The sequence below is a fragment of the Capra hircus genome, chromosome 8, assembly GCF_001704415.2.
Source record: "Capra hircus breed San Clemente chromosome 8, ASM170441v1, whole genome shotgun sequence".
NCBI lineage: Eukaryota > Metazoa > Chordata > Mammalia > Artiodactyla > Bovidae > Capra > Capra hircus.
In genome coordinates this window covers 98,547,119-98,573,904 of record NC_030815.1, presented here as the reverse complement: position 1 = coordinate 98,573,904, position 26,786 = coordinate 98,547,119, and the positions used below count along the sequence as shown (strand labels likewise).

General features: G+C 46.0%; 1 protein-coding gene across 4 annotated transcripts in view; it reads left to right on the top strand.

Annotated features, from left to right (window-relative positions):
• EPB41L4B (erythrocyte membrane protein band 4.1 like 4B) overlaps window positions 1-26,786 on the top strand; it is a 142,816-nt gene that overhangs the window by 57,699 nt on the left and 58,331 nt on the right. For 3 of the 4 annotated variants that reach the window (XM_018052570.1, XM_018052571.1, XM_018052572.1), the window contains exons 7-15: window positions 1,649-1,769; window positions 3,066-3,153; window positions 3,308-3,396; window positions 3,693-3,762; window positions 3,857-4,026; window positions 6,038-6,147; window positions 8,427-8,457; window positions 11,622-11,655; window positions 15,470-15,534. In XM_018052570.1, the coding sequence (XP_017908059.1) occupies window positions 1,649-1,769; window positions 3,066-3,153; window positions 3,308-3,396; window positions 3,693-3,762; window positions 3,857-4,026; window positions 6,038-6,147; window positions 8,427-8,457; window positions 11,622-11,655; window positions 15,470-15,534 (778 nt within the window). Of the gene's footprint in view, window positions 1-1,648; window positions 1,770-3,065; window positions 3,154-3,307; window positions 3,397-3,692; window positions 3,763-3,856; window positions 4,027-6,037; window positions 6,148-8,426; window positions 8,458-11,621; window positions 11,656-15,469; window positions 15,535-17,368; window positions 17,860-26,786 lie in introns of those variants that run through there. The other variant, XM_018052573.1, reaches the window with a different exon arrangement.

Genomic DNA, 26,786 nt, shown 5'->3' with positions numbered 1-26,786 from the left:
CCTGGTGGTCTTAGGGCTGCCTTCCAGCTGAGAGCTGCATATTTGAGGGGCTGTGGTCAGGCGAGGAGACAGCCCCGAGTTCCCCGCCCAGTGTCAGAGGCTGTCTCGTACGGTCCTCACACCAGCCCTCCCAGTTTGGTTTCACTGCTTCCTCTCGGTGGACAGGGACATTTCATCCTCTTCTGCAAGCCCACAGGAGTCTCTCTTCTGAAAGGGGGCACTGGGATTGGGGCTCAGAAGCCAGTGGAAAGGGCTGCCAGGTACATTAAAGGTTGCTGTCAATTCGGGGTGTTTGGTCATGTGCTGGCTTGTTGGTGGGATTCTGTGTTAAGCAGTGGTTCTCAAAGTATGTTCCCCGGGAACATACTGCATCAGCTCCATCAGTATCACCTGGGAGCTTGTTAGAAATGCAGGTTTTTGGGGTGGGAGGTGGGAGGGAGGTTCAAGAAGGAGGGGACATATGTATACCTATGGCTGATTCATGTTGTTGTTTACAATACAACATTGTAAAGCATTATCCTCCAGTTAAAAATAAATTTAAAAAGAGAAATGCAGGTTTTCAGGCCTTATTCCAGATATATGGATTTAGAACCTCTAGGCGTGGGGGCCAGCCATGTGTGTTTTAACAAGTCCTCCAGGCAATTCTGACGCATATTTGTTAGAAAACCCCTGTTGTAGATCCATGTTTTTCCAAGTAACGTGTGCCCCACCCTCCTGGGCGTCTGGTGGAAGGTGGGTTTGCTCCTGCAGGTCTCAAGTGGGGCCTGAGATTCTGCATGGTGAGCAAGCTCCCAGGTGATGGCCACACTGCTGGCCTGCGGACCACACTTTGTATTAGCCAGGTACTAGAGGCAATTGCAGAAAAGGAGCAGAGGGGCCTCTGGGGCATTCCTTTTCCCTCTGGGCTCTGCCTCCTGTCCTGCAAGGGTTGGGGGAGTGGAGAGAGATTTTCTCATTCAGGTCGAGGAGGCATGGGCCTCCTGTGTCCTCCGGCCCTGCATTCTGTGGGGGCGGCTTTGGGCTTTTTGCTTGGGATCGCCCACGTGGCTGTTGCTCCTTTCTGCACAGCCGCCTCCTTCCCAGCTTCTGCCTGAGTTGCCGCAGTTGCTCCTGCAGCCCTCTCACCCCCTCTTCCCTCCCTCCTCACGCCTTCCCTCTCCCTCCTGATATTCCCCCTACCCCAACACCCGGTTCTGCCTGTACTGAATTCTTGCTTGGTCCTCTCCAGTACTGCAGACTCTTGTGTGCTGCTCAGACCCACCCTTAACGAGAGCCTTGTTACATGGATGTTCCTGGGCAGGTCCCCATTCCCTGAAGTTGCCTTTTATTGCAAATTTAGGCACTACAGTTTGGGGGGGGTAATGTAATCAGGGCCTCCCTGGGCAGGAGAAGTAGTCGGGAGAGAGACAGTCATAATCGAGATCATGGTGTATGGCCCAGTGGGGAGTGCAATGGAGTGATTGGAAGGGATTCTGAATGTATCTGTGGGGACCGAGTGGGAGTTAAGTCCTCCTGAAAGGAGGGCCTTAGTTATACCTGAGGGGGTACCTATGCTGTTTACAGTCGGGCAGAGCGCCTTTGGACTTGCTGCTGCAATAACCAGAAGCATTCACTGTCTCGTGTTTTCTCCCTTTTATGAAACCTGCAGCCGAGCTTGGGGAGTGCGAGCTTCCAGAACACACACCAGAGCTTGTGTCTGAGTTTCGGTTCATTCCAAATCAGACAGAAGCGATGGAATTTGATATCTTCCAGAGATGGAAAGAATGCAGGTACCTTGATGCTACTATCCAGCATTCCAATGTATGCATTTGGTCACGTGTATGCATTTGGTCAGAGGGCTTCCCTGATAGCTCAGACAGTAAAGAATCTGCCTGCAATGTAGGAGAGCCAGGTTCAATCCCTGGTTCGGGAAGATCCCCTGGAGAAGGGAATGGCAACCTACTCCAGTATTCTTGCCTGAAGAATCCCACTGGACAGAGGAGCCTGAACCTGGCGGGCTACAGTCCATGGGGTCACAAAGAGTCAGACACGACTGAGTGACTAACAAACGTTGGTCAGACTCTTTATCTACTGGTGGAGTGGCTCTGCTGATGACTGAAACAGCTCCAGCTCTTCAGTGCTTTCTCTCCTGTGCTTCAGCCCTGATTTTCCAAAGGCTCACAGGACGTCTCTCTTTCCAGAGCTGTACAGTAAAAACCAAACCACATTCTGGGTCCTCTCAGAAGTGGAGGGCCTGGTCCTGATTTGCTCATTGAATAACCAGGGTCACTATCCCAGCCTCCTGAACAAGCCAGTGCGGTGCTGCCTGGATCCAGCCCATCTGCATACCAGGGGCTGTGCACATGGCCTGAACTTCAAGGCCAAATCCTACAGAAATGTGTCCTGTGGTCCCTTACGGGGACACTCATAGACCATGAGTTGTACAGAGTTACATTTCAGGACACGTGGTCACCATAGCTAAATCCAGCCCTGTCATTTACCCTTTGCTTTGTCCCCTTTTCCCCCTCAGTCACCCTAGCCTGGCACTTTTATGCCTGGAGAACAGGCCTGCTGCCTCTCCTACTGCCCGCCCATCTTCCCCAAACACTGCCTGTGCCAAGTCACTCCTAGGCTCAGAAACTTACCATGGTCTCACGGTGTCCCGCAGCCATTCTGACTCTTGAAAATGGCATGTGACATCAGCACAGTCTTGTATCCCACTGAAACAACGTAGAAAAATGTGGATATGGAATCTTGTCATACCCCACTCCCCATATGTCCCACCCCACTCTCTGCCCTGCAGGAGGATGCTCTGAGCAGTCAGCTCTGTATACTCAGCCTTTCTCCTTTGCACACACGTGCACGCATCTACACACACACAAAAGTGCTTCCTCAAGCGTTCATATTGTAAGCCCTGCTCTGTCCTCTTTTTGTTTGCAGTCTGTCCTTGGAGGTTGTGTCATGTTAATGTAGATGGCATCCCTCGTCCCTTTAATTGCCCCAAGCACCCTTCGAGTGGCCATGCCCTGCAGACTCCTGTGGGTGTCCACATGGCAGTTCACACGTATCTTGTTGGTTTCTCTAAGGGGAAAGAGCCCTGCCCAGGCGGAACTCTCCTATCTGAATAAAGCGAAGTGGCTGGAAATGTATGGGGTAGACATGCACGTTGTCAGGGTAAGAACTGTGCCATTTAAGTAACTGGGGTTCCCTGTGATGGGAAAAGATGTGTAAACAATGTGCAAAGTAACGCGGTGAAGAACTGTTTTGCATTCTGCTCTGTGACCACCTGTTAGAACCTTCTACCGACTGTGCCTTCGTTTGTTTGTAGGGAAGAGATGGCTGTGAATATTCTCTTGGACTGACCCCGACAGGCATATTAATCTTTGAAGGAGCTAACAAAATAGGCTTATTCTTTTGGTAATTTAGTTTTGTCCTATATTAAAAATGTCTTTTTCCTCTTTTGTGGTGGAATTCTATGTGAGGGATGATGATCGAGGGATACTGGCAACACCCAGATTCGTTTCTAAAACACACAGACTCTTGCGTGTGTGGGTGTCTGACAATGGAAGTGGCGCTTCTGAATAATCACGCTTACCTGAATGAATGATTTTTTAAGCAAATCGAAGCGTAACCGGTAGAAAGGAAAGGGCTGTGTAATGTGTAGATGGTTGCTCCTGCAGACTGTGCTTTTAAAATGCTTTCTCTCTGGCCAGGCCGAAAATTACCAAAATGGATTTTAAAAAGAGCAAATTGACGCTGGTGGTGGTGGAAGATGACGACCAGGTAAGCCTTGCCCCGTCCCTCCTCTTCGCTGGCAGTGACCCTGCATCGGTGTTACCAGCACCCGCGTAACCAGAACCCACACTTCCCCTCCAAGGGCCGCGAGCAGGAGCACACGTTCGTGTTCCGCCTCGACAGCGCCCGGACTTGCAAGCACCTATGGAAGTGCGCCGTGGAGCATCACGCCTTCTTCCGGTTGCGGACGCCGGGAAACAGCAAGTCCAACAGGTCGGACCTCATCCGGCTGGGCTCTCGCTTCCGGTTCAGGTAGGCGCCATTTTTTACAGCTCAATCACGAGCCCTGATGGAGGGCAGCAGGGATGTTCTGGGGAAAAGGAGTCGTGGATGTGCATTCGGGGACTTGCATTGGACCTCACGCTCCAGCTTCTTTCTTGACATCTGAGCTCTTTCAGCCTCCCTATCCTGCTTGATAAAATGAGACTAATAGTCACAAAATGCTTAACCACCGACATTCAGCTGGAACCATGCTGTCTAATACAGTAGGCATGAGCTACAGGTGGCTATTTAGATTAATTAATGTTAAATACATTTTAAAATGTGGTTCCTTAGTCTCACTAACCAGGCTTCAGGAGCCCGGTGCAAATGAAAGCGGGTGGCTGCCACACTGGGCAGTGCCCTTGTAGGTAGAACACAAACATCATTTCAGAAAGCTCTATCAACCACCCAGCACTGGAGCTTTTCACATACCAACTGGTGAATCCTCCCTGTGGCCCTGATAAGATGGGTCCTCAGATGATGCCCATTTTGTGAATAAGGGAACTAGTGCCGGGGTGCAGATAGTCCACCCAGGGCCACCGTCCGTCAGCGCTAGCGCTGAGCCTCAACCCCAGGTAGTCAGGGTCCTTTGTCTTATATTTTAACCACTGCTCTATGGCCTGTCACATGCTAACATCAAGGTATTTGGTGACAGTTAGGAATAAGAGCGGATGTCACCGTGTGTGTGTGTGTGAATGACCCAGGCGGGCTCAGGAGTATTTGAAAAGACTCTGGAGAAAGAATTTATTCTGATATGTTTTCACTCATGATTCTAAGACCATGTCTCTTAAAGTGCACGAGGACTCCCTGGGTGTGTGTTAAAAATGAGGATTTAGGACCCCAGCTAAGACTTTCGTAATTAGAGTCTGTGGCTGCACACATCTGTTTGTATGAATAAAACCTGAGAATGTCCATTTTAAATACACTCCCAGGGTTGATTTCTGAGGTGTGTTTACAGATCTGGGAATTGCTATTACAAGATCTGAAACTTCACATGGTTTCATAACCTCTTCCCACACATGGCATGTCCTTGAACTCTATTTAAAATGCCAGAGGATTTGTTCATTTTGGATTCTTTGGTTGTACGCAGAAATGGCTGTGCACTTGTATAAGAATTATTTTGTTTGAATGTATTTTTAAATGCTGCAGAGGGGAGTAGGGGGGCCAAGTCCTTTCTGAGAAAGACTCAAATCATGGGTCCTCTGGAGGGTCGGAGATGTCATGACCGCAAAGCCTGGCAGAGACATTGCATGGTGTTCTGAAGTCTGCTCTTACTGAAATGAGCAGGGGACTGTAGAAGTTGCCTAGACAGGCTTTTATCCTGGGAGGACACTCCTGTGGGGCTTGGCCTAGCCCAGGTTCCCTTGTGCTCTTTAAAGAGAGGCATGAAATGGAAGGGAGTTTGGAGATGAGGTTGCCCCTGGGAGGCAGTTAGAGCAGGTGGCAAGTGCCTCCTTCCAGGTGATAAATTGTAAACCGAGGATGGCTGGAATGAAGCAGTGATAGATCAGACAAAGACAGCATTGCCGCCTGGAAGCTGCAGCTGGGCGTCAGGGTGATTGAGAGCCTTGCTGAAAGCAGCAGTGTTCTCCTGGGCAGAGCAAGGAAAGCCATGGTTTAGTTTAAGTGGTCATTGATAACAGCCTTTTAAAAGAGTTAAACGTCTACCCGATATGTTTTATGAAAGGTTATTTTATTTGTGATTTGGTGTTCTCTTACTCAAACGTTCCAGATACTTGGACCTCCTTGGTTTGTGTGGTCAAGTGGCTGGTCCCTAAATTGTAGGTTTGTCCTTTGGAAGAAAGAGAATACAGCCTGGATTTGGCAATGGCGATTTTATTTCCAAACAGAAAGCTAAATTTAGTGTCTGTCTTTACCAAACGAGTTTGAGATAAGTTGAAATTTACACTGGAGCTCTTGAAAATAAAAATTCACTTCCAAATACATATACTGTACCGACGTTCCGATTTTGGTAGCATGCTGTGAAATGTTTGCTTTCCAGTGGGCGGACGGAATATCAAGCGACACATGGCGCCAGGTTACGAAGAACCAGCACCTTCGAGAGAAAGCCTAGTAAACGCTATCCATCCCGAAGACATTCGACGTTCAAAGGTGGTGTGATTTTGCATTCTGTTTTGGAATTTTTTGTCGTGGTTTAGTTGGTTAAGCCTCAGGGAGTTTGTTGAAGCAGTTTTTGGAGGAACTGTTTATTCTCTGTCACTGTGAATCTTTCAACAAAACCCCAGTGGGATTCTCTTGGTGGGAATCAAGCTACTCTCACCATCCGTCTGTCTTTAGTCTTTCCCACTGGGTGCGTTCATCTCCTTCTTTCCCTTTTCCATATTTCCTTTCTTGTGCCTTTGCTTCTTTGGGACCTGGGACCTCAGAGATGTCATAGGTAAACTTGTTTCTTGCCTGTGGAAGACGATGATGTGTCTCTGAGGGAAAAACAGTCCCTATCTCTCCTCCATATTCCAGTTTATCTTTTTTCCTTTGTTGGGTTTTTTGATGGTTGTTTTTTTTTTTTCAGTTTAAATTTTTTTTACTTATTTATATTTGGCTGTGCTGGGCCTTCATTGCTGTGCCCGCGCTTCCTCTAGTTACCGCAAGTGGGGGCTACTCTGTAGTTGTGGTGGGTGGGCTTCTCGTTGCTCTTGTGAAGCGGGGCTCTGGGACATGTGGGCTTCAATAGTTGTGGCACATAGACTTAGTTGCACTGTAGCACGTGGAATCTTCCCAGACCAGGGATCAAACCCATGTCCCCTGCATTGGCAGGCCGATTCTTAACCGCTGGACCACCAGGGAAGTCCTGTCTTCCATCTTCCAATTTCACCTGGGGACATCAGACTTGTGCTACCCAGAGTTCTGACTCTGTAAGAGGAGAGCCAGAACTCTGATATACTGGACTCAGGGCCCACAGTCAATCCAGACATTCCCTGCCCTTGAATTTAGCCAGACCCGGGGATGTGGGCCCTACTCCTCCCTTCCCTGAGCTTGGCCTGTCGTTTACTACTGTGGCCGCGCACGTGTATGGGCCCTAGTACCCAATACAGGTGCAGTCAGTAGATGAGCCGTCCAGGATTGTTTACAGTCCCAAAGCCTAGTTCTCCCATGCCCATACTTGCTTGCTCCTTCATTTAGGATGTTGAGTTTAGCACTGAGAGGCTTGTTCTTTTATAGCAGGACCTTTGCACTCTCCCTACCCCTCCCTTGTTCTCTGCTTGGATATCAGTGTAGTGGCCATTCCATATATTTTTCTTGTATAACTCAGGACTTAGTGGGCCTTTGTGGGACCTGGCACCTATGCTTTCCTATTCTAGAATCTTTAACCTTGCTTTCCCCGCTGTTTCCTTCCTTTGTAAACCAACGGTGCAGCAGTTTGGTGACCAGAAACTCTCTAAAGTCATTCTTGGCTGCTTCTCTGGGAGAAAATGCCCAGAGCCCAGGGAATGTGGCCTCACTTTCAAGAAAGGCCAGAGGTTGAGAGGGTGGGGGTGTGTCCAGGGAGGGTAGGGCAGATCCGTGAAGGGTGATTGATTGCAGGAACTGGGAGTGACGGGTGATGGGGTGGGGAGAGAGACGAGAGCACGCTCTGTCCTAAGAGCTGTGTTCACCACCCTGGCGAGCACTGTGCTTGTAGCCAACTGGTTCAGTGTTGCCCAGAAACACCCCCGTATAAGGAAGAACTTTCTGATGTGGCCGGCCAGAGATAGTGCTCCCTCTTTAGAGAGTGAGTCCCCAGCCCCTGGAGGTGTGCGGACACAAAGGCTGTGGCTGCTGCAGTCAGGAGGGGCCATGACTCCATGGTTCTGTGCTTCTCCTCCACTTCCCTTCCTGGTCTCTAACCTCTTTTCCTCCTTTATTTTCCTGACATTTTCTCCAGCCAGAGTTCTGGCCTCTTTGGGAAACATGTAATGATCTTCCATGCTCCAGTTTTCACAAAACAAAATGGAGTCTAGATACACAAAATCCGCCTCTGTCCATGATCTTCTACAGCTCACACCCGGACTGGGTTGGAGGCGTCTGCCCTGAGCTCCCCTGCACAGGCTCATGCTTGTGTTTCAGTTTGTAGTATCTCTCGATGCAGTCTCTATCTGTATGAAGACCACGAGCTCCTTGAGAGCAGGGACTGTCTCATCTCTGCGTCCTAGGGCTCCTGGTCCTGAGAATTGGCTCAGTGATCATTTTCAGAGCGAATCAGAGGGTGGGGCCCAGCAGGAAGGTGATTTGTGTTTCCTCCAGAAAGGAGAAGTAACCAGGATGAAGAGTCTGCCTCCTGGGATCGGGACTGCTCTGAGATCATGGAAGTCTCTTCCCCAGTCCTTGGTAAAAAGTGGTCCAAAGTGGTCAAGCTCTCTAAAATGTCTTATTTTTCTGTTTTTTCTTTAAAGCAAGTAACCCAGTGATAGCAGCTCAGTTCTGGTAAGTGCCCTCAGTGTCTGGGGACAGCTCTGCTGTCGAATTATTATATTTATTTGCAGTGGTGACGTTTATCCTTAATGCAATTAAATCATGAAGTGAGGCCCTTGATGGTCCCCACCTCTACCCCCTTTTTCTGCCGCCAGGCTATATGGCCCACCTGGCTTTCAACAAGTACACAATAGAACGTTCCAAGATAGTTTGTTACTTTGGAAAGCACAGCTGCTTTGCTTGAGTGGCTTTGTGCTCTGGGTATTGTAACAGTGGTGACGAACCTGATTGGCATGTGTGGGACAGGGTGTGCTAACGGCCTTGCAGGCGGTGGTGGGAAAGAGGGGCCATGCTATGGACAAGCTGAAGCTCCTGGAGAAAAGCTGGGTTCCCTCAGTGACATGTGGGTTTTATACCAGACCACGTGGAAGACCTTTATCAGACACCCAGTGACATTCCTGCAGGAAGAGAACTCGTCATGAGACTGAAACTTTAGCACAGGCGTCAGCGAACTTTTTCTGTCAAGTGCCAGGTAGTAAATATTTCAGATGTTGTGGGCTCTGCTGTCTGTCTCAGGACCACTCTGCTCTGTCCTTACAACATGAAAGCAACACAGACAGGACGTCAGTGGACGACTGGGACTGTGTTCCAATTAAATTTTACTCACAAAAGTAGGTGGGCCAGGTTTGGCCCATGGGACGTGGTTTGCCGCCCCGTCCCCAACACACAGGTGGCCTACATCTTTCCTGTACATTGAAATCACCTGCTGAGCTTGTGACAGCCTCAGCCAGGCCGCACCCCAGGCTAATCAAATCAGTCTCTGGGGGTGGGGACCCGGGCATCTGTGGTTTTAAAGCTCCCAGGGGGATCTAGGTCCCCGGTCTGTCCCACCTGGTATGTACCTTTCTCTCCCTGAAACAATTGCTTTCTTATGTGAGTTTTGATGTTGGTAGACAGCTATTATGCTAGAGAACCCAGACTGATTGTTTCAGCCCCTGGGTCCAAGCTCCAGCCACTGGTGGTCCTGTTTAGGTAGTCTGGCCATCCCAGGCATAGAGCTCAGGTTGCTGGAGAGGGTGGTCTTTGAGGTCAGCACAGCTCTGGGGCGCTGTGCACCCTGAGCAGTTGGCGGAGCGTGCGGAGGAGCGGGCTGGTGATGAGACGTTGGGAGGCCTCTTGCCCAGCCCCAGTGGTGCACTAACCAGCTCTGGGCATTCCTTTTTCTCATCTAAAAACAAAGAGGTTGGGCTCGATCAAGTATTTTTCAAACTTTTTTAGCCTCTGGCTTTGGCCCCCTAGGGGAAACCTGCCGTGGAAGGTTTTCCAGGACAGAGAACAGATCAGTTGGCGTTATTCTGGATGCTGCTGAGCTGGGACCTGAGGGCAGGGCTGACACCTGCTGCTCATCACCCCACCCCACCCCCAGGCAGCCTCAAGACACCTCAGGGACCCCAAGGTTCTGGAGAACGTAGCTGGCCCTCGTATTAACACAGCTGGAAAACTCAGCTGTGCATCTCTGATTGCACACGCTGCCTGCAGTGCCGTTCATTCAGCTGGGCATCAGGTGTCTGACTCCTGTGTCTGGGTTCAGTTCCCAGCATCTCACAAAGGCCCCGAGGGGCCTGTTGAACTGCTCCACACCAGGCTTGGACCTCGAGAATAAGAGGAGAGCTCAGGGATCCCACGTGGGTTAGTTTTAGGCCCACAAGCTTGCCCTGTTTCCAGGATCCCTGTGGTGGGTAGTGTGCATCTTGCTTTTCATTCTCAGGGGCTTATGACTTATATTTCTTTCCTTTGCTCGCTCAGGAAATGATTGTTTTGTTTGTTTTTCCCTAATAAAATTACATTTTCCTCATAGCATCTAGTAGAGATTATATATACCGGGAACTACAACAAGCTAAAAAAACACAACAACTTCACCAAGGGAAAAAAACCAACCCCAGTAAATATACCCTTTAGGAACAAATGAGCTAATAACCACTGTTCGCAGCTGTTCAATTGCTCTTCACAGCCTGTGGGATCCTGGGGTGGGGAGGAGTGCTGTGGGAGCAGGGGATACAATTGTGCTCTGAGCACCGAGGTAATGGCAGGAGTACGGCATCTTGCAGACACTTAGCTCTCCCGGGGAAGGGCAGCGGGGGGTGAATCTGGCCCAGAGCCTGGCGCTGTACACTGCCCCCTCTGAAAACTGGAGCCCAGGGCTATTTGGACCTCAAGCAAGACTCATATCCATCACGGGTTTCCTTCTCATTGCTGGACAAACCTTGATTTTGAACCCGCCACCCTAGCAGCATAGCCCGATGGCTGTGCTTGCGTTGGTTTGTGGTTTCTCTGGCCAAGCGTTGTGTTTTGCACCAGCTGTCTCTGTCCATACTTCTGACCAGAGTGGTTAGACTTCAGATTCCGTCAACATAGGATCATGCATGAGGAGCCCGGAAGCTTTCCTCAGGTTCTCAGAGAGCCAGGGTGGCTCAGCAGAAAGGGTACAGGCCTAGAGATTATGCAAAATATGTCTCTGCCGTGGACTAGCCAGTAAGTGTTTTAACTCCTCTGTTAGGCAACCATTCCTTAATCTATAAAATGAGGTGGTAGCATGTGTGCACCTCATAGCCTTGCTGTGTGGATTAAATGACAAGATGTGACGTTCCCAGAACAGAACCTTGTATGGAACGAACCTTCCAGAGTGGTGGCCGTGTCACGGCTGCCTTGTTGAGAGGAGTGGGGCCCATGGCGGTGGACGCTCAGAAGGGACCTGTGACTCCACTGTCAACTGGAGAAAGCCCTGGGCATCACTGGAGTTGCCTGATACCATGGGCCACCCAGCAATGCCAGGGCAACCTGAAACGGGAGATAAAGTTACTTGATTTGCCCAACTGTGAAAGGACCTCTTTTTTTACCACCAAAATATAACATCACAAGTGGGATTCTGGAATCTTACCTAGATATTTTTATTTGTGAGCTTTTTTAAAATTTGTGAGCTTTAAGTGACTAATGAGAGCTGCTGTTTAGTTTCCCCAATTATATACTCAGTTAAACTGCTGGTAACCAAAAAGAAATAGGATTTGTAAAAGTTGCTAACAGAGTAGCCAGCATCCTAAATTAGTTTATAGCTGTTAAATAAATCAGTAATCAATCTGCTTTACAGCCTATTACAATTTTTCTTTTTCTTTTTTTAGCTCTAAAACAAATCCTGAAGTCCATAATTACCAGGTGAGCTATTGCTTTTAAAGGTTTTCATGTCATATTTCTTAAAGTGTCTAAATTTTCCACACTGAGCAGTCATTATGCATAACCAGGTTTTGAAGAAATAACAGCAATACGTGTTTTTCTTTTCTTTTTTTTTTTTGAGAAAACAGTAAGAGAAGAACCTTTTCTCCAACCCTTCCTTCCTCTTGGTTTTCTGAGCTGCCTGTTTTTCTTCACCTTGTCCACTGGCAAGCATCAGAGACATATGTCTGAACTTGCTGGGTGGTCAGACGCAGCCTTTGGGGGCCTCTCAGGAGGCAGTTGTCCAGGCGTTCTAGGCCTAGGGAACACGAGTCCCTGGAGATGGGCCTCCAGGAAAGGATGTGTTCACACGTTTGGGAAACGCTTCGTCCTTCATTTTCTTCTTGGATCTTCCAGGGCCCTTTGGGGTGTCAAAAGTACCAAGAAGTCCTTCAAGGAAGACACATGTTGTTGTTGTTGTTTTTTTAATCTAGGGTTTTCCCAAATCATTTGACTGTTGGACAGCCCCCACCCCCACCCCCACCCCCCGATAAAAACAGCTAGTTTTCTCCACCACTTTCTATTGGTGGTGGGTCCATTACCATTCATGGAGTGGTAGTCTCTAGAACCTGCTTTATAAGTACCGCGCTAGGCCTGTTACCTGCAGAAGGAGCAAAGGTGGGTTTCCATGGCTGGTGGCCTGAACCCCGTGCCTGCCCATCAGCTGCGGCCCATGGGTAGCTCTTACTGGCTGCTTCAGCCTTCTACAGCCTGGGTCCAACTTAACTTTTGTATGTATTGTCTCTACTCCTTAGGATACAGCATGGGTTCAGGTCTTAGAGAATCATATCATCTTTGCCCCATAATTTTTTCCCACTGTTCCTTTACCCACACTCATCTGCTGGGAAACCATCACCTTCAAAGAGCCTTCTCTGAGCCCCTTCATTGGAAATCATGCAGCCCCGCTGCACGTTAAAACCATCTGCTTGGGGCTCACCCTGGACTGGTTGAATCTGAAACTCTAGGGTGGGCAGGATCTGGTATTGGCAAGCATCAGGGCCTTGAAGGTGACCAGGCAAGGACCCTGAGCTGATGGTGTGCTCCTGGCTTCCTGGGTTGTCATGGGCTGAGAGGCAGCACCCATGTCTGATGACCCCCTAACGTGGGGCCAGTTTTCTTGTCCTGGGCGGGTATGAATGTCCAAGGGACACTCCTCTCCTGGGTCTTTGTGCCCTGTCACCAGTCTGGTTTTGAATGTCACAAGTAATTAAATATTCCATGATTAATTCACTTTGGAGCCTTATTCTAATCAGCCTCTTTCTGGATCTTTCATTACTGTAGGTTAGTTAATTCCTTAGATGGGACTGAGATCCCAGTGTACATTATCTTCATGAGACCGCCAAATGGTGTTTCAGAATTTTATGATACTGTCTTCTGTACATGAAATCTTATTCCTTGTGTGCAGAACCTGGATGTGACTTTTGAGTTGTTGTGAATAAGTGTAAAAAGTGCTTTGTATCTGGTAGTGCAAAGGCCAGGTTTCCCTATCTCCTTGCCTTCTTTCAGTTCTTGGTTCTTTTTAGTTACAGATTTTTTTTTTCCCCTGAGGGACTTTCAGGTGTGAGTGGCTAGAATGTTGTTGATGGGTCACTAGTGCTTAAAGGAGAGAAAAAGATAAAAATAAGCAAAGCAAAGCATTCCCAACTTAGTACTGCCTCTGCCCTGGCAGCCTCACAGGTGTGCCCTTTCTCTGCATTCTCTGCTCCGAGTGAACATCAAGGCAGTTGTTCATTGAGATCAAATCCACGAAAACCGTTACCTGGATGTTATTCATCTCTTGACATCTTTGGCAAACACTGGCCCTTTCCCCTTGCCAGCCTTACAGGTGCTGTGTTGGGAATAAATTGAGTGGGCAGAGAACATCCTGAGAAGTGGCCCAGTAAGCATCTTAGTGCTGAGAAGGGTTTCCAGAAGACAGTGTCATAGCATTGTTGTTACTCTGAGCTCAGCAAGCCGAGCCAAATGCAGACGATGGATTGCTGTGCTGTCAATGAGAGGGCTCTTGGCATTTGGGGACGGACAGTTCTTCACTGCTTGGGACTGTCCTTAGACTTACAGGAGGTTGAGCTTCCCTCTTCTCTGCCAACAAGTTACAGGTAACCCTCCAGTCGTTATGATAAGCAAAACTGCACATACCTCCTTACAGTTGTTCCCAGGGGGGCATAAGTGCCCTGGTTAAGAGCCATGTGGATTAACTTTAAAAAATGCTCCTTGACAGCTTTCTATTCAGTTCAGTTCAGTTGCTCAGTCATGTCCGACTCTTTGTGACTGCATGGAGTGCAGCACGCCAGGCCTCCCTGTCCATCACCAACTCCCGGAGCTTACTCAAACTCATGTCCATTGAGTCAGTGATGCCATCAAACCATCTCATCCTCTGTCGTCCCCTTCTCTTGCCTTCAGTCTTTCCCAGCATCAGGGTCTTTTCCATTGAGTCAGCCCTTTGCCTCAGGTGGACAGCTTTAGAGGGTATATAATTTTCTGAAGGAGAACAAGGAAGGTTTTGGAATATCCTTCTTCCAGGGCTTTATGGATAAGGTGACCACCTCTCTCCAGCATCTGACCTGGTTGTGTTTGAAGACGAGGTGTTAGAAGATCCATTTCTAGTCTAGCTTAGTCTCTCTGGTTGCAGACCCAGTTGGTGGAGCCTCATTTGGAGCCTAGCTGTGTGATCGAAATGCCTGAAACTGCGCAGCTTTGGGCGAGTCATCTATCGCTTCACTGGTCTTCTGCAGCCCCTAAAAGAGAGACATGTGCAGAGATGGTTTCCAGGAGATTCTAAAGCCCTGGTCAGCTTTCAGACTCTGCTACTGAGATTTTCCTCCAGATTCCACTTTCCTGTAGGATGTCCTTTGGTGGCTGCAGTCTTGTTGACCGACATCTTTGATGGAGAGAGGCCACTGAATACGCAGTAGGCCAGGAGGGCATCTCAGGTCCAGAAACCCTGAACGAACAGAATGGCTGAGAATTTTCCATAATAGAAAATGGACTCCTTATTATTAACAAAAGCATCAGGGAGGGAGAAGAAGGGGAAGAAATGATGAAAAGAATAATAGTGGCCAGACTGTAGTGACTTCAATGTCAGGAAAGCCTAATCTGCCCCATAGAAATTTTAGGCTTGAGAAGCCCCAGGACTTCTGGCAGTGTCTATGACTGCTGCCCCCTGCAGGCCAGAAGTGGAGCTGCAGGCAGCCTGCCACCCACCCAAGCCTGCCTTGTCTTGACCCCTGGCCATTTTTGTGAGTCACCTGTCTGAGTCCGTTTTTTGTTTTTTTTTTTTCCTCATGTTAAAATAGGCAAACTACGTCTCTCTCTCTGTTTTATCAGGATCTAGATGGTTTGTGGTTTTATTTGTTTCCGGAAGATGTTTACTTTTGGATCACCTGATGGAAAAGTCCAGTCCTGTTTGCAGCGTGACTATTTACACACAGTTGTCGTCCTTTTCAGCAATGGCAGAAATTGTTTCTAAAGAATAAATTGCCCCCATTCTCCCCTTTCTCTGGCCCCTTCCTTCGGCTCCCTTGGGAGAGATGAATGCTACGTGGCCCTGGGTGCTCTGGGGCACCATTTCAAGGCAGATGCCTTCCACCTTTCTTCTTAGAGGGCAGTCCCCCAGCCTTTGTCATGGGGGAAACTTGATATCCTGGGAAACTTCCACTCCCCTAGCCAGGCATCAGTGAGGGCCTCTCCATCCACAGCCAGTGAAGATCGTTGAAACCAAAAGGGCAACGAGTAATCCAGTTTGGTATTTTATTTCTAGCCCCAGTATCATCCCAATCTCCACCCCGGCCAACCTCGGTGGCACCCCCACTCTCCAAACGTAAGGTAAGTACCTGAGCTCCCAGCGCTGTCCTTTTCTACTTCTACCGTCTTTTTCCAAGCTCTCCTTTCCTACTCCGTTGTGAATTGAAATTCTGCATTGGAAACCACTGTTAAAAGAGTTGTCTTGTCCTGGAAGAGATGAGTAATTTGCAAAGCAAAAGAAGCCAGTAATGGATCTGGATTTACTAAAGCTTATGCTTGATGAAATAAAATGAACTGGGAGGGGATTTTTTTGGTTTGGTTTTGTTTTAGTCAGTCTAACCTCAGATCTTTGGGGTTTGGTTTTATGTTTGAAATGTTGCTTAGAGTTTAAGTAACATTTTTCTGTCCTGAGAATTCATCTACTAAAAATACGGTTAAAGCTCAGGGATTTTTGTTGTGGGACTTTTTTGAAAGGATTTTTTTTTTTTTTCCACCAAGGATGGAGTAGAGGGTTGCTCTCTGTGATGGTGAATTTTTTTCTAAACCTTGGGGTCAGTAAACTTTTCTGTAAAGGTCCAGATGGTCAGTATTTTCAGCTTTGTGATCTCTATCACAACTACTCAACCCTGCTATTGTACTGAATAGCTTGAAAGCAGCCACAAAGGATACAGAAGTGAATGGGCCTGTCTGTGTTCCTGGAAAGCTTATTTATGAAAACAGACAGTGGGGTTTAGGCTGAGGGCCGTGTTTGCCCACCTGTGTCCTAACCGACCGTGGTCCTTCCCAGGTAAACTGGCATCTGCTTTGTTGCATTTATGATTAAGTTTGGGTTTTTTTTTTTTTTAATGCCAGCTTCGTAAAAGCAAACGTTCCTTATAAGATTTGAATTTTAGATCAGTTTTAATGGGTGTTTATCTGTGAAGCTCTTTCAGAAACATAGTTGGCGAATTCAGTTTGTATAAAGTTATTTCTTAGTGAGATTGCAAGCCTGGCTCCTTGAGAGAGTATGGTGAACGGAGTGATGGGAATACATCCATTCAGAACAAGGCCAAGGAGAGCAGTTAGTTCTTGATCTTTCTTACCCAGTCTGTTGTGGATCCTGTAGGATGACAGTGCGGTTTGATCATAAGCACTTGATGTCCATGGAACATTGAAAAGCAAGTTAGACTAGTGAACTAATACCTCTCAAAGTTTCTGTATTGCAGAGACCATTTCTTTTTCAGACATGAGGCATGGAAGAGATTCATATAAATGCTTTTTAATTTAACTTCATGCTTACAAAACATAGCACTCATTTTCACCTGTTTACCATGTTGGTTTCCTTGTGAGGCAGTCTTCGCTGGGAATGTTAGGAAGGCTGGGCTAGTGCAGCTCGCAGGTGGCCCTGATGCCCAGCACCATCTGTGCCACCTGGGAGCTTGACCATGCAGAGTCCCAGCCCCACCCCAGACCTCCAGCATCAGAATCTCTGGGGGTGGGACCCAGCATATAGTATTTTCTCAGACTGTCCATGAAAAGAGAATTATTTGGTCCAGCACTTTTAGAAAAGGCTGAATAAGGCATTCACGGTGTATGTTCCCATGGCAACAGCTCTGAGAATTCCTGTAGAAAAGGAACCTTTTTCACCATCACCTAGCTTTTCCCAGACTGACTAGATCCTTAGACACCCTTGGAGGGATGATGGCCCAGCCACAGGCAGCGCTGTTCTCAACTTGGAAGTTGATAGAGGACCAGAGCATCTGAATTTAAAAAAACACTTGAAAGTAGAAAATGTGTTCGTTTCTTCTGAAAGCCATCTGCATTCATACACTTCATGGTTTTCCCTGCCCATTTCCTTGCGCTTGTGTTGTTTCGCTCAATTCTCTGATTGTCTTCCATATCCCCCCACTAACTGCTCCCTCTGCAAACAAAACAGGCCATCCTTTCAGGATGACAGGCCGCATTGGAAAGCGTCGGCCAGTGGAGATGACAGCCATTTCGATTATGTCCACGACCAGAACCAGAAGAACTTAGGAGGAAAGCAAAGTATGATGTATCGAGATAAAGTCATGACTGCACTTTGAGAGACTGAAGCGTCTTACTTCCATTCACCATCATAGTTTCATTCCATCCCATGGAAAGTGCCTTGGCATCACATGGACGTGTTTATAGAAATATCTTCGAGGAATAGTTCTGAATGGTGTTTTCGGTGTCCATGTAAATATTTGCACGTAACCACGATAGGTAGTCATAACTCACTGTGGACTGCATTCTCAATAAAATGAAGGTAGTTAAAGGCTCAGGAATTGTTTTGATATTCTGATTTTAAAATTGGAGTATAAGTCTGTGTTTACTGTATTGCTGTGTACCTTATGTTTCTTTGTTATTTAATGATTGGGACCAAATAAACCCAGGAAAACTTGGGAAGATTGCTCTGTAGAGAGAGTATCATGTAGTGCCGCAGTGGGGATTGGGATCACTGGGGCCCAGCTTCCGTCTTGTGTGATCTTGGACAAACCATTTTCCCTCTGTTGGCCTCGTTTTCCCTCCCCAAAAAGAGCAGGTTGGACTAAATGAGCAAAGGTCTTCTCTAGCTCTAAAATTCTGTGATTTAACAACATTTAATATGTTTAGGCTGAGCACATAACATTCAGACTTTCTCTAACAGAGGATTACCTCTTTCAGAAGCTAAGTAAAGTACGTAACATGTTAGAGGTTATATAAATACAGGGAGATTTTGAATTTCCTATCTTAAAGCAGTTTAGCCACTTTGAATTTTAGCAGTTTTATTAATCATAAATCGCACAGCATTTGTCTTTATAGAAGTTACTGCTCAAGTACAAGAATAATTTTTTAATGTCTTAATGATTGGTGCTGCTAACTTGCATGATTTCAGAAGACATAATTATGAATACACACTGTCAGAATATTCAGAGTTTGAGGGTTGGTTTTTATCCTAGACTTCCTTATTTTAAGAAGCAATCTATAGGAACTTCCCTGGCAGTCCAGCAGTTAAGATGCCACGCTTCCATTGCAGGGGGCATGGGTTTGATCCCTGTTTGAGGAACTAAGATCTTGCATGCCTCAAGGCATGGCCAGAAGCTAAAATAAATAAACTTTATATATATATATGGCAACATGCATCTGAGACTCATTGATGGCTCAAATTAAAGCATATAGAATTTTAATGACATTGTGCCAAAGCATCTGAGCAAGAGGACAGGAGGGTGTTGCTATAGTCTTTTTGTAGAACCAGAGATCAGTATGTTGTCTTTTAGAATAGAACTTGTACCAAAATATTTATTTTCCCCCATTTCGAGCTCCCAAGTAAGACATCTTTTCCCCTCTTGAGAGGTAGGCTCGAGATACTTTCCTTAGTATTTTTGTGAAATCAATTCTTGTGCCATTTTCATATATGTAATGGTAATTTAGGCTTCCCTGGTGGCTCAGAGGATAAAGCATCTGCCTGCAAAGCAGGAGACCTGGGTTTGATCCCTGGGTTGGAAAGATCCCCTGGAGAAGGAAATGGCAACCCACTCCAGTATTCTTGCCTGGAGTATCCCATGGACAGAGGAGCGTGGCGGGCTACAGTCCACGGGGTCGGAAAGAGTCGGACACGACTGAGTGACTTCACACACACACACAATGGTAATTTGGCCCTCTTAAGCCTTTTAAAATAAAAAAAAAAAGATGTGTTGCCATCCTTTGAGATAGTTGATTGCTGAAATCTGAACTTTTTTGGAGGGGTTGCCACAAGTCTATCCAGAAGGAGAGAATCAACTGCATGCGCTGCCTAGTCAAGTCGATCATCTATAAACTCTCCCTGAGGTCCTTGTTTACAGGTGTATTTCTTTGTAGCAGACGTTTTGATCCTCGGTGTTTGTAAAGCTGCATACAAGTTCTGAATCTTTTGATTTTTTGGATACAGTTTTCCAATTGTGTTTCTGAGGAATAAAGACTATTCTTGCTTCTTCTTCTTTTTTTTTTTTTTGGACACCATCTTCATTTTACACTGCACAGAGGTATTATTTGTGGATGAAGTAGGTGATGGGACTTTGGAAGTCTGAAGATGAACATTCAGTTAGGTGGTGTGGAGCAAGCTCATCCTAGAATGGCAGTACTTGTAGGCACAGTAGCCGAGGTGTTTCTTCATCCAGGGCAGCTCTGGTGAAGGTTTCTATGACCTGGTCCCAGGGGGTCTCCACTGTAACAGTCCTATGGTTAGGGTGGGTGTTTCCCTTGGCAGCTGCTTATCCTGGCAGAGACCTCCACACTTGTGTCTGTGACCTCCTGGAGATTGTGTACACTTATCTAATAATCTCTAATAAATACCTTTCTGCCTAAACTAACTTGAGTGGATTCACTTGTCTGCAACCAAGAGGTCTAACCAGTATACATACACATGGCCTCCTAATTGTTAAAGGGAGTGTGCGCTGTTTATCCTTCAACTTTGCACGTCTTTCTCTACTGCATCTGACAGTGGTGATCACTCATTCACAGCTTCTTGAAGCTAGTCCCTTGATTTCTGGGATTTCTGACTCTGGCCCTTGTGCTTTGTCTTCTTTGTAACAGCCTCTGTGCCTGTCTTCCTGTGAAAGACCGGTGTTTTCCAGGGGTTCTTCCGCTGCCCGCTGCTTTTCTCACTTAGCAGTCTCCCCACTCTTCTCATCTTGTCAAGATTTTATAAGTGCTGTTGGCCTGAAGCTATTCTCTGTAATGCAGACAACTCTTGTGAGTTTTTATACTGATGTTTCAACCTGTATATCCTTGTACATGTCAAACATCACATGTTAAAATTAAAGTCATCCTATTTTCCTGGGGAAAAAAAAAAAGTAACTTCACCTGGATTCTCTTCTTCCTACCCAGGATAAGAATTTATGTCATATACAACTCTTCTCCTTTTTGCCCTGTGTATCTAGGCAGTCCCCAGGTCTGTTCAGCTTGCCTTCTTAGTATCTGTCTATCTGCATTTCCTCTCTGTCAGCAGTGATCTGTAGCAGCATCTTCTTTCTGGCTGAGAGGTGCCCTTTTCCTGATCTCCCTGACTCCTATCACCTGACAAACTCATCCTCCTCACAACCACTGGAGTGATCTTTCTAAAACGCTGTCTGATTGCATCCTTGCAAGGCTTGATATCTGCCAGGGTTCTCCATCGCCCATAGGACGAAGTCCAAGGCCTTCTCTGGAAATCCCCCGCTATCTGTTCCTGTCCTGTTGCTCCAGCTAGGGTATTTCCCCCATTTCTCACCCTCCTGTTTAAACTCCTACAACACCAAACTGCTTGCAGTTCCTGGCATTCCCCATACCCTGCTGTTACTCCCATCTGTGCCTTTGCAAATGCTGTTCCTTCTGCTGAGGATGCTGTCACTCCCATCCTCTTTGCCCAACTCCTGCTCATCCCTTAAGCCTCTGCTTATGATCGCTGTCTTCTCCCAGGGACTCTGACTGCCCCCACCCACCTCTGCAGCTGAGCTAGGCGCTGTGCTCTGTTCTACTACTTCCCCCCGCTCTGTGTACGTCAATGATATACTCACTATTTTATGCCTCTCTCATTCATCTCATCTTGGAGGTGGTACATTCCTTAGGTCTAAGCTTTGTGTCACACTCTCCTTTGTTCCCCAGTGCCTGATGAATAGCAAGTGCTCAATGAATGTCTGTTAAGGAGATGAATTATGTTACATTCATTCTAAAGGAAACATCTCACCAGATGACAGGCAGGAATATATCACTTCTGAGCTGGTCTGAAAAAATCTGAACAACCGTACCCAGGTGGGAGCATCGTCTTTTGAACAGGACTTTGACCACCACGTATCTTCTGGATTCATCTGCCTCCCATGAATATTATTCAGTGTACCTATGGTGTTCTCATTGGAGGCATTGCTATAGTGTTGAGCGGGACAGAGGACAGTCTAGCCATGTGATATTGGAAACCCTGGTAGGTGGACACTGATCCACAGAAACATTCAGGGGCCAGTAGCCAGATGTGTGCTTCAAACTCTGCATAAGTCATGTCATTTGATCTTCCTGACTGCTCTGTGATACTCTATTCTCATATGGGGAAGCTCAGGCTTAGGTCTAACCAAGCAGCTTGCCCGTGGTCACACAGCTGAGAGGTGGTCACTCAATTCTGACCCCAAAGTCTGTCTGCCCATCTGTACTTTAAGACCTTTCACTGCTAATTATTCCACCACTTGGGACCCTGTTGATCCACATCTACAGGAGACTTATTAGATGATGCTGAAGAGTCACGACACTGAAATCCAGAACTACTAGGATGTCACCCCCCACCACCAGCAGTGTAGTCTCGGTCTGTCTGTCCCTCCTCCACACGAGTTGTCTGTAACCTTGTTCATCACCATCACCAGTGAGCTAATAACCCTCCTCCATACCTTGTCCATTCCCCCACCCTTCCTCTTGCAGCCTGGTCACCCTGTCCATGCAGGCATTCATGCACCAACAGCACCCTTTTCAAAGAAGCAGAGATTGAGAGTTAGTTTCATATTGAATCACTCATTTGAGATGATCCCCTTCTTCCTTCCTGAGAGCTCACAAATTAGTCATTTCTTCTGGAATATTATCTGCCGGCAATACCATACTCAGTATTCCATAAACTAAAGGGATTAGCTTTTTGCATTTTTGAAACTTGGTTACTTACTGACCTTGTAAATATCCATTGTTTTTCTGTGATCTCTCAGAAGATGTAACAGTGAATTGACAGTGTCATCAGATTGATGTAATTCATGTGGACGGAAAGTCTTGAAATCATGACAGGTAATTACTTTGGCGTTCAAAACCTGCTTGCCTGTTTCATCTCTTGGTCTACCACTTCCACTGAAAGTGGTTCTCTTTAACAACAAAGATAAAGGAAAAAGGACAGTGCACGAGCCCTTTGTTTTTCCTGCCTGTTAATATCCCACCATCCTTCCAGGTCAGTGACTCAAGCCTCCTGGGTCCTGCTCTGAACTCAACTAATGATAGATCCTTCTTGTTGCTGTTGACTCTAGCTTTTAACTAGTCTTAACAGTCTTTTAAGATCCGATCTCATCAAAGAACTCCCTGAGCAGCCATATCGATCCCTTTTGATCAATATTTCCTAAACTTGGCTGTAAGTCAATTCCCTGTCTGACTGAATCTTCCCAAAGTACCAGGTAAATAACCCTAAATAGGCCTAGGATGATCTGCTTGCAGCATTTTGCTACCAGAGGCGACAAATTCCTAGGCAAAAAGGAGGGCAGAGATAGAGGAAAAGCAAATTGCAGCTAAATGAAGGAAAGTCCCTTCTTTGCACATGAAAGGTGGCACATTTTTAATTTTTTGAAGTAATTTTTTTCTTTTTGAGATGATTGTATATTCACATGCAGTTGTAAGAAATAATATCAATCTGATTTATCCTTTACCAGTTTCCTCCAGTGGTAACCTCCTGCAAAACTGTAGTGCAGTATCATACCTGGATATTGACATTGATACAGTCAAGATGAAGAACATTTCCATCACCACAAAGATCCTTCATATTGTCCTTTTATAGAAAGGCATTGCATTTTAAGATATCCCAAGAGTATATAAAAGGTGAAATAGAGGTGAAATTGACATTCAGCTAAGACTCCACTAAAGAAGAAATTCTCAACAATTCTGCAGAAAGCCCTGCCCCCCTCCAAAAAAAATTAGGAAGCCAAATAATTGCTTGAACAGTGTGTTAAAAATAGAGATGATGAGGCTCTAGGTGGTTGGGGCGAGGCCTAAGAACAATCCTTTTAATGGCTACTCCAGGACAATCTGAGGTGGGCAGGTAAGCACAGCTTCTTATTTAGTTTTGTTTGCCTTTGTTTTAGTGTCTCAATTTTAACTAATTAGAGGCTGACTTTTTTTTAAGAGGCATAATATTCAAAAGTAAATGGATGGATGCATCATAAGCAGCTGCTTCATCTGACCTCTTGGCATAGTTTTGCATTTCCTTAAGCTCGGACACGACTGAGCGACTTCACTTTCACTTTTCACTTTCATGCATTGGAGAAGGAAATGGCAACCCACTCCAGTGTTCTTGCCTGGAGAATCCCAGGGATGGGGGAGCCTGGTGGGCTGGCATCTCTGGGGTTGCACAGAGTTGGACACGACTGAAGCGACTTAGCAGCAGCAGCATGTGTGTAAGACGCATAGTTTGATGCTAGCTGGTATGTTTGATGCTATCTGGTAGCAGTTTTTAGCAGTTTGAGATTGAAGGCCTTAGTCGTCCATGGGATAAGAAGTAGGACAAGAAGATTGAAAATCTAGCTCAAGGAATGGTGTATCTCCTAGGTTGATGGGTTGAGATGTATGGTCTAAGTTTAGCAACAGAAAGGGGTGCTTGGTTCCAAAGGAAAGATCAGATGGAAGAAGGTTCACACAATAAGTAAAGACATGGCTCTGAAACTCTAACAAGCGAAGAGCGGAAACAGCATGGCGATCTTTTGAGAGGGGATAAAAGGAAATAGAAATGATATTTCTGCCTGAGAATATGGGAAAGTAACTGTTCAGGGGAAATGTGGGCAATGCTTTCCAGTCTGCAAGACTTGGTCTGAAGAATTGGTGAGAAGGAATTGGTGGAGAATCCTTTCTGCTGGGACATTTTGGACTCAGAAGTTGAGAGAATTGAAACAGAGTTTCCATTCAGTTCCAACCTGTCCCAACCTGGGATTTCACCTTCCACAAAACAGAGGATGCTTTTAACTATTTGGAGACAAAGTAGGAAGTTAGTAATAAAGGGAACTGCTGTGCTTTTCAACTTTTTTTAGTAAGTAATACAGAGAGTGGTAAAAATTCAAAAATATCCATAAAAGTTACTTTTCCTTCCCACCATTTTATTCCCTAGTTCTCCCCAGAGGCAACTACTGTCAGCATTTCTTATCAATCTAGAGCTATTCTGTGTATAAACAAGCACATATTTATTTAGCTAATCAGTATTGATGGACATTTAGGCTGCCTTGAATCTCTGAAATGACAACTTGTATGCTTTGTACACTTGAGCAAATCCATCTGAAGAATAAATTCCTTAAAGTAGAGATGCTGGGCCAAAAGGAATGTGCACATTTAATTTGGATATTGCCTAATAAAATTTCCTTCCAGAGATGTTCTATCTGATTACACCTCTCCCCTCTGCACACACAATAGCAATCTGACAGGGCCTCTGTGATCCCATAGGAAGTATGCTCCTAGCTTTTGCTAACTTTTTAAAACCTTATTAGTCTGATGACCCAGAGAGATGTTGTGGGGAGGGAGGTGGGAGGGGGGTTCATGTTTGGGAACGCATGTAAGAATTAAAGATTTTAAAATTTAAAAAATAAAAAAAACAAAAAAACAAAAACCTTATTAGTCTGATTAGTCTAAAACTCAGAATTTCTATTTCAGTTGCATTCCTATAGAGGTTAAGTTGCGTAGCTTTTCCTCGTTTTGAATGCCATTTGTTCTTTGTTTACTGTGAAAACATCTGGAGCCCTTAATCTGGGGGTCCTGCTCTTTAGTAAAGATCAGATGGATGAACTGAAACCCATCATCTCAGCCTTCTTAATAGTGAAGGCAGGGAAGGCTGAGAAGAGTTGATCTTTACCAGATAGTCTGTAAAAGCATTTTTCGAGAAGTTCAAGTAACAATCAGCATGATACCTCATGCCCCGGAGATTTGAAAAAGGAAGAGGGGCAGCCTAAAAATATCCAGGATAAAGGAATTGATTTCTGATATCTACATTCCCTTTCCTGTTTGGGAGTTAAGAACTTTCTACTCAGACATTGTGAATTTCCCTGGTGCATTTGATCAGGGAAGGACGGATTTACATTTAATTACAATTGAAATTCTAATCCATGCAATCTGAAATCACAGCCACATTCCAAGACTCGCTACTGTTTTGACTGGGGGGGAAGACTGCAGAATTTAAAATACCAAAACTGCTATAGCCTAGGCAATCCACTTAACAGAACTAGAATAATTATAGGAACATCCCCGTAGGCTCATGTCATCCCCTACTGAATAGTGAATGGTTTACACATCCTCTTTCTACAGCTGAGACCTCAAAAGCAAAAAGGTGTTGCTATGCTGACAACTGCACCAGCTGCATTCATGGCTGGGTAGGGATGCTGTGACTATATTAAAGGCAATTTTGCAAGCCTTTAAAATGGGCCCAGTATATGGCTTCAGAGGTTAACCTCCAAGAATTGAAGAACAGAGAGAAGACCATTTGAGATTTTTTTTAAGCACAAATGACAAAATAAATGAATCCCCTTCTGTATCGCCTCAGAACCTCGTACCCAGTGTTCAGCTCCTGCTCACACTAGGTCTTGTGCAATTAGAGTGTCTAAAACCGGCCCTGAACAGAGTATGCATTTTATTCATCTAACCTGAGCTTCTTTTTGGAATGAATAATTTCATTCATTTGGGTGTATTGGATGGTGTCTGCTGAATAGAAAAATAACCCTTGCAGCTCATGCCTGAATCTGCCATAGCTCTTTCAGACTGCAGAGGCTGATAAAGAACAGACTCTTCTAAAAAAAAAAAAAACCAACAAAACTTTATTTTATATTGGGGTATAACCAATTAATAGCATTGTGACAGTTCCAGGTAGGTAAACAGCAAAGGCACTAATACATACACATGAATCCGTTCTTCCCCAAACTCTCCTCCCGTCCAGGCTGCCACATAACATTGAGCAGTTGCATGTGCTTACTATAGGTCCTTGTTGGTTATCCATTTTGAATATAGTAGTGTGTACATGTCCATCCCAAACTCCTTAACTATCCCTTCTGGAACCCCATCCGTCCTCCCAGGAACCATAAGTTCAAGGACGGGCTCTTTAGACATTAATTTATACCCAGCAGTTGTGCCTTCATGGCAACAATTATTTTGTCTTAACTGTTCCTTGAGGGCTCTCGTGCGATGCTGTTGGGGATGCGTTTGAAGCAGTGGCTGGGGGCAAGTCTGTTAATGCTGTTCCCTGCCTGAAGAAGGGCTTCCCAGGTGGCTATAATGGTAAAGAATCCTCCTGCCAGTGCAGGAGATGCAAGAGACTCAGGTTCTATCCCTAGGTTGGGAAGATCCCCTGGAGTAGGAAATGGCACCCTACTCCAGTATAGTTGCCTGGAAAATTCCATGGATAGAGGAGCCTGGGGCCACAAAGAACTGGACACAACCAAACAACTGACCACATACATACAGACCTAAAGAAAGAAAGGGGGAAAAAAGAAGACTCTTCTTTTAAGGCTGAGGAGGCCCTGAAATGCAGACGAGAGGCAAAAAGAGAGTCTGTAAGAAACCAAGGAGGGAAAGCACTGTTGGATTTATTAAAAGTGAGCTCTCTAGAGGAAAACAACAATAATCATGTCAGTATTTTT